A 6,000-nucleotide genomic window follows, 5' to 3' on the forward strand; every position below is an offset into this window, starting at 1 on the left:
AGACGTTTGACCTGCTGCCTTGCCTGTAGGATTTCGCTCAATCAGTGTATCCACAGCTGCTAGTCTTTTTTTTTTTTTTGCTTGTTTTATTTTATTTATTTTTTTAATTGCTACAACTGCCGTTTTTATTAGTCCTAAATAGGCGTCTCTTGTTATTGAAAGGAATCGTAGCAAGAGCGTTATTTGAAAACAGATAAAATTGTAAACGCTGGGGAAAGGATGCTTGTTTCAGCTCCGCTTGTGTGAAAGCCATACTGATGCTGTTAGCTTGGTTTCCTTTTAATGAACATTACGAAATGATTGCATTAGCGCGTTAACTTGCATTGATCTTTTTTTCTTCTTCCCGGTGTTTCGATTGAACAGGTGGGACTAACAGTAAAAGCGTGTAAGGCGCAGTAGTGCAAGTGGATGATTTCCAAAAAAGGATCACAGTTCAAAAGAAAGACACGCGCAAAATACACAAAAAAAAAAGAAGTCCCTAGCGCGATTTGAACCCGGAACTTTCACGCCGCGACGACAAGTACCGGCGCTTTAACCTCTCGACCACAACAGAATTTATTTTTTTTTCTTTATTGCATGGAAGCACAGACGGGTGGGCACATGGGTCATAGTTGCAGTTATGAAACGAGAATGCACTGAGATTATACAAGCTTATTCAGATACATTTTCACCAACACTTTTACAATTCAGACAAATTTGCACAGCTCTTCGGGTGCGCAGGACTGAATCGGCTGTATCAGAAATCAGGAAACGTAAGGCACTTTTCGAGTCGCCAGTACCATCTTGGCTTTTCCCCGAGTTCATCAAGGACACTTATTACGTGATTGCATGTTTCGATAAAATTCGATTTGGTAGTCCTTGGTGGATCAGCATTTCTGTCTATCATGCGAGTCTTCCAGAGACTATGCATACCAAGCAACATAAAAAAATCTGCGGGAAATGTGTCTGGATCTTCCACAGGAAGAAAACGAATAGAGTATGCGTTAATATACAAGTCCTTTTTGATAGTCCTTTGAAGCACATCCCAGAAAAGGTATGCATCTGTGCAAAAAATAAAGCAATGCTCAATAGTCTCTGGCGTGTTGCATAAACGACAGTTGACCGACCACGGTACAAAAATTCCTTTGTCACGTAGCCATGGTTTTACGGGTAGTGTGTTAGTATGAAGCTTAAAGAAAAATGTTTTTGCAGTCGGGGGAACGCGCATCCTGCGAACTCGTTTTAAAACATCTTGATCTGTACTGTTTGGATAGTGGCTGCGATATAAAGGGTCTGGAAATAGCGAATCTATTAGGTTATGGTAGAGCTCTTTTCTGGAAACGGTGAATAAATAATCCAAAGAAAAACGCACTTTCAAAAACTCAAAAGCTTCGACGACTTCTTTGAGAAAGCCAAAAGGTCGCGGCATTGCCACATGGTCGGATGAAACAACGAGGTCAGGGATTAGATCCATCAAGTGAGTTTGGAGAAAGGTCCTAATGAACGGGTGGGAAGACGTTCTGAGGAACATGAAACGTGAAACAATTTTCCGTACAAATAAGTGGGTTAAGCCTAGTCCTCCCGCTTCGATAGACCGAAACAGATTGTCGCGCCGCATTGGCTCCCATGAAGAGTCCCATATAAAGGTCGCAAATATCCTATGGAAACGCTGAAGGTGTCCTCGGGCACAGTGAATAACCTGAAGCACGTACCACAGTTTTGCGACTAGGAAGATGTTACATGCAGTAGCGCGGCCAAACACAGAAAGATGATTAGGCTTCAGCATGTCCGCTCTGCGCTTAAGATTTTTGACACTTTCTGTCCAGTAGCGCGAGCTATTTCGAACACATTCTAGTGGCGCGCCAAGGTAAGTAGTTGGCACGCCAGACCACGCCATTCCTGCATAATCCGAGGGCGTTGTCCCCCAAGTCCCATACCAAAGTCCACAGCACTTGGAGGTGTTAACCAGCGCTCCAGCTGCCTTACAAAATTGCTGGGTTAATTGTAATGCAGCGTCGCTACTTGGCTTATCAACACAGAAAAAAGCTACATCATCGGCATAAGCCAGAACTTTCACTTCACGAGATAACAATTTATAACCTTTTACGACTGTACTTTTCAGTATACTTAAACACAGAGGCTCCAAATATAATGCAAACAGAAGGGGAGACAAGGGACATCCTTGCTTTACAGATGAATGAAGGATTGGTTTGGAAAGAGCTCCGTTAACTATTATTCGAGTTGTTGCTTCGGAATAACATATTTTGATACCGTTAAGGAGGACCTTTCCTACGTTTATGTGTTCTAAAAGAGCAAACAAAAAGAAATGGCTTACGCGATCGAAAGCTTTCGCTAGGTCAATTTGAAGCATGGCTACTTGATCTTGTAAACTGTCACAGCAATGAAGAACTGATCGCGCTACGTGAATGTTTGTCTGGATTGTGCGGCCTTTAATCCCGCATGTTTGATGAGCACCAACCACTCTTGAAATGGCACATTGTAAACGTTTAGTAAGAATTTTGGCAAATATTTTGTAATCGACATTGCAGAGCGCTATTGGGCGATACCCTTCAAAAGTCCTTAACTTGTCGGGATCGGAGCTTTTTGGTATTAACACGGTGTGACTTTGATAAAACGATGGAGGTAACCTGCCATACTGAAGTGAAGCTGTGAAAAGTTCAAGGAGGAATGGGCATATCATGTCTATGTGTTGCTTATAAAATTCTGCTGAGAGGCCATCTGGTCCAGGTGCCTTCGAGCTAGGAAGAGACCCCACGGCCTGGCATATCTCTTTGAGAAAAAACGGTCTAGTAAATAGTTCGGAGTCCTCGTCACTCAAGCTGGGCAGCAGTGAAACGAGAGGCGCATACTCTTCATTTGATGAGGGGGAGACCTGACCAAATAAGTTTTGATAGTGTTGTGTGAATGTGTTCATAATGTTTTCGGTATTTCTTGAGTAAGCGCCATTACATAGCAACTCCGGAATTTCTTTAGCTAAGGCGTGCCTGCGCTCGTCATCTAAAGTCTTTTTAGTAGGTTGTTCGGCCGACACAAGGCGTTGACATCTTGATCGCACAGCCGCTCCTCGGTAACGCTGAAGCTCGTGGCGTTGGAGCTCAGATTTGAGAAAGCAAATTTCCTCATGAAAACTACCTGGTTTTTCGCATTCCAGCTCATACAGTTCGTGAAGGCTATGTGTAAGTGCACGCCTGTCAGCTTTCTCATGATATGCCTGAATACACGCACACTCAATTGCGATGTTTTTAGCTTCTTGCTTAAAACTATCCCACTGTGCAAAAATGGAAAGATCGGTATTACTACGAATAGCCATAAAACAGGTAATTAGTCTCTCATTAAAGTCATTGTTTTTAAGGATATTGCTGTTTAACTTCCACAGCGCCCATTTTGGCCTAGATATTTGTTTGCGTTTCTCGCCTAGCCTCACGGTTACAACACAATGGCCGGAGAAGGATACCGGCGTTACCAAATATTCAAACGTGTGTTCCAAAAGACAACTAGACACGTATATTCTATCAAGGCGTGCGTGGCCAGAACTTTGCAGGTGCGTGAAGCGATTGATGGACGTTCGAGAAGCACCGACGTCACTTAGGCAGTGTTGGCGCACAAGATTCTCGAGAGCGATACTGCTGTTGTCGCGTCTCAGACTGATCGTCGAGCGGTCGTGGGCTTCGCATACACAGTTAAAGTCGCCAAATAGGACAATACATTTGTCGGTGTCAATAAAAGCATCTAAATTTTGGAAAAGTGAAAGTCGACTAGAAGAGTCATTATAGGCATAAACGCAAATCAGCCGCCAGTGAATTCCCTCTAAGTAAATGTCACAACAGATAAAACGACCTTCAGTGTCAACCGTGTACGAGAGCGAGGTGTAGTTCAAGTCTTTGCGGAGAAACAAGAAACAACCAGCCGATAGCCCCACAGCGTGACTCACACAAACTTCATACCTGTGTAGAAAAGGCTGGAGCGCACTTGTTGTGGCCTCCTCCGACTCTATCTTTGTCTCCTGAATCGCAACAATGTCCAGCCGCTCACGTTGCAAGAGCCGACAAAGTTGCACCTGCCTCGCACGAGATCTTAGACCTCGGACGTTTAGTGTTGTGAAATTTAGGGGAATAGTCTTAGCTTCTATCCGTCCTCATAGAGGCCGCATTTCAGCGTTGAACGACACTCGCCACACTTTAGGTAGCTCCTGGCTTCGCGTTCGGCTTGGCACGGGACCCCGATGCCTTCTTTTTGGCGACGTCTCCGTCGCCAACACGGTTGAGTAGTGTTGAGGACCCGCTTGAACACGAAGGTGCCTCTGTGTCAACCGGTGCCGGTCGTTTGAGTGGTTGGCTGCTGCTCGAGGAAGGGCCGTCCTCGCTAACTGTGTGCTGAGGTGTAGTCGGAGCCTTGGAGACAGTCGGTACGGGAGTCGCATCAGGTTCCACGTGCGCATTCTGTGTGGTGCTGGTGTTTGGGGATGCTGCAGGTTCCAACACTGGAAATTCTTCATTCTTGTCGATGTTTTGTGATGGCTGGGTGTCTGTACTGTCCCCGGGCCGTGCGTCTCGTGAAGGATGGGCCGATTCAACGGGTGGCAATTCCCCGGTGACGTCAGCTACCTCACTGACGTCCATTAGGAGCTCCGCCGCTGTGTCATCTTCGTGTGTTTGACGTTGTCGTAACATGTCCGCATAGGTGGCGCCGTTGACACACTCCTCGGTTTGGTGACCATACCGCCGGCAGTTGGAGCACCTCGGTGTTCTACAGTAGCGTCGAATATGTCCCACTTTGTTGCAGCGCAAGCACAGCGGAGGTCGGCCAGGAATAAGGACGAGGCTCTGGCATCCGTAGACTTGAAGGAGATGTGGTATCTGACTGGCATTGACACCATCCCCTAATACCAGTACTACCTCTCGATTTAGAGTCTCCATGTGCTCAAGCTCGCTACACCTCCATTTTTCTCTCTTGATCGATCGCACTTTGCCAAACGGGGCGAGAGCTTCGATAACTCGTCGATCCTCTAGATGCTGTGGAAGCCAAAGAAGCTTTAGGTTTACTTCTTGCTTGTCCGGGTCAATGATGAGGCACTTTCGGCCTTTCACGCGGAGCTCTCGTTGAGCGACGAGCTTTGCCTTGGTAACAGCGTTGACACACGTCAGCATCCAGACGTGAGACATCTGGAACTGTCCGAGGCTCACAACGTCCTTCAATTCGACGATGCCACGTAGGGCGTCTCGAAAATCAGGAGCTCGATACGGGCGCGCCGAGAGGTCCCCATGCAAGAAAACGGAATTCAGGCTCAGGTTACCTGATGTCAGACGTGGCAGGATTATCCGGTAGTCTTCTGTAACGTTATCAGACGTCATAACGTTTCCTCGGCCAGCGGCCGATAAATTTTCCCCGGAGAACATGGAAAACGTGGCCGTTCGAAACGGCGTCTTCTTCTTTCTCCTCGACCACAACAGAAGGCGCGAGGCGCGGCGCCGGCGGAGGTATATAAAAATACTGCTACCGCTTTTATCTCGTGTGGTTTTTTCTTTATTTTGGCTCCCATTTGCCCTCCCTGGCCGTAACTTTACCTGCCGCTCCTACAGTATAAAGGGGCGGTCAATTAGATTCCAGTTGAAAGTCCCTCCAATCAGTTTCTGCGAGCGAAATTAGGCTTTTGTGCTTGAAGCGATGCGGATCTCTCCGCCATTAGGCAGGGACGCTAGGTACTTCCTTGTCCCCATGGAGCTGGTCACGTGACGTAAAAATCCCTCCTGGCCGCGGCCGCGTCCGCAGCCGCAAGATGAGCAAACCGGCCCAGGGGGGCTAAGCTCGGCGCGGCGAGATCGAGGCGAGTTCTCCGCCAAACTCGCCGACCGCCGCGATTGGTCGGCGCCGTGCATGACGACACGCGCCGACACTCCCTAGATCGTGACGTTAAACGGAGGGTTTGAGGCGGTCGGAGAGTTGCCTATTCGGAACTCGCGGCGAGATGCGGTGACGTCATTGTGACGTGGCAGAAGCCGC

At 47.5% G+C, this 6,000-nt stretch overlaps 2 protein-coding genes across 2 annotated transcripts; both read right to left on the bottom strand.

Annotated features, from left to right (window-relative positions):
* Nucleotides 1-736: 736 nt before the first annotated feature.
* Nucleotides 737-1,658, bottom strand: LOC115322742. Its single transcript, XM_029983093.3, has one exon. It carries the CDS (start codon nucleotides 1,595-1,597, stop codon nucleotides 737-739), a length of 861 nt encoding a protein of 286 aa, XP_029838953.3. The 5' UTR covers nucleotides 1,598-1,658.
* A 2,119-nt stretch (nucleotides 1,659-3,777) lies between these two features.
* LOC121836108 lies at nucleotides 3,778-5,416 on the bottom strand. The gene has a single exon (XM_042290835.1). The coding sequence runs from the start codon at nucleotides 5,394-5,396 to the stop codon at nucleotides 4,179-4,181; it is 1,218 nt and encodes a 405-aa protein (XP_042146769.1). The 5' UTR covers nucleotides 5,397-5,416; the 3' UTR covers nucleotides 3,778-4,178.
* Nucleotides 5,417-6,000: the final 584 nt, after the last annotated feature.

The sequence above is a fragment of the Ixodes scapularis genome, unplaced genomic scaffold (assembly GCF_016920785.2).
Source record: "Ixodes scapularis isolate PalLabHiFi unplaced genomic scaffold, ASM1692078v2 PGA_scaffold1__304_contigs__length_218370807, whole genome shotgun sequence".
Classification (NCBI taxonomy): Eukaryota; Metazoa; Arthropoda; class Arachnida; order Ixodida; family Ixodidae; genus Ixodes; species Ixodes scapularis.

What these genes read in the sequence shown, in the direction of transcription:
- LOC115322742 (XM_029983093.3), bottom strand. Translation starts at nt 1,597, where the DNA reads ATGCGGCGCGACAATCTGTTTCGGTCTATCGAAGCGGGAGGACTAGGC.
- LOC121836108 (XM_042290835.1), bottom strand. Translation starts at nt 5,396, where the DNA reads ATGTTCTCCGGGGAAAATTTATCGGCCGCTGGCCGAGGAAACGTTATG.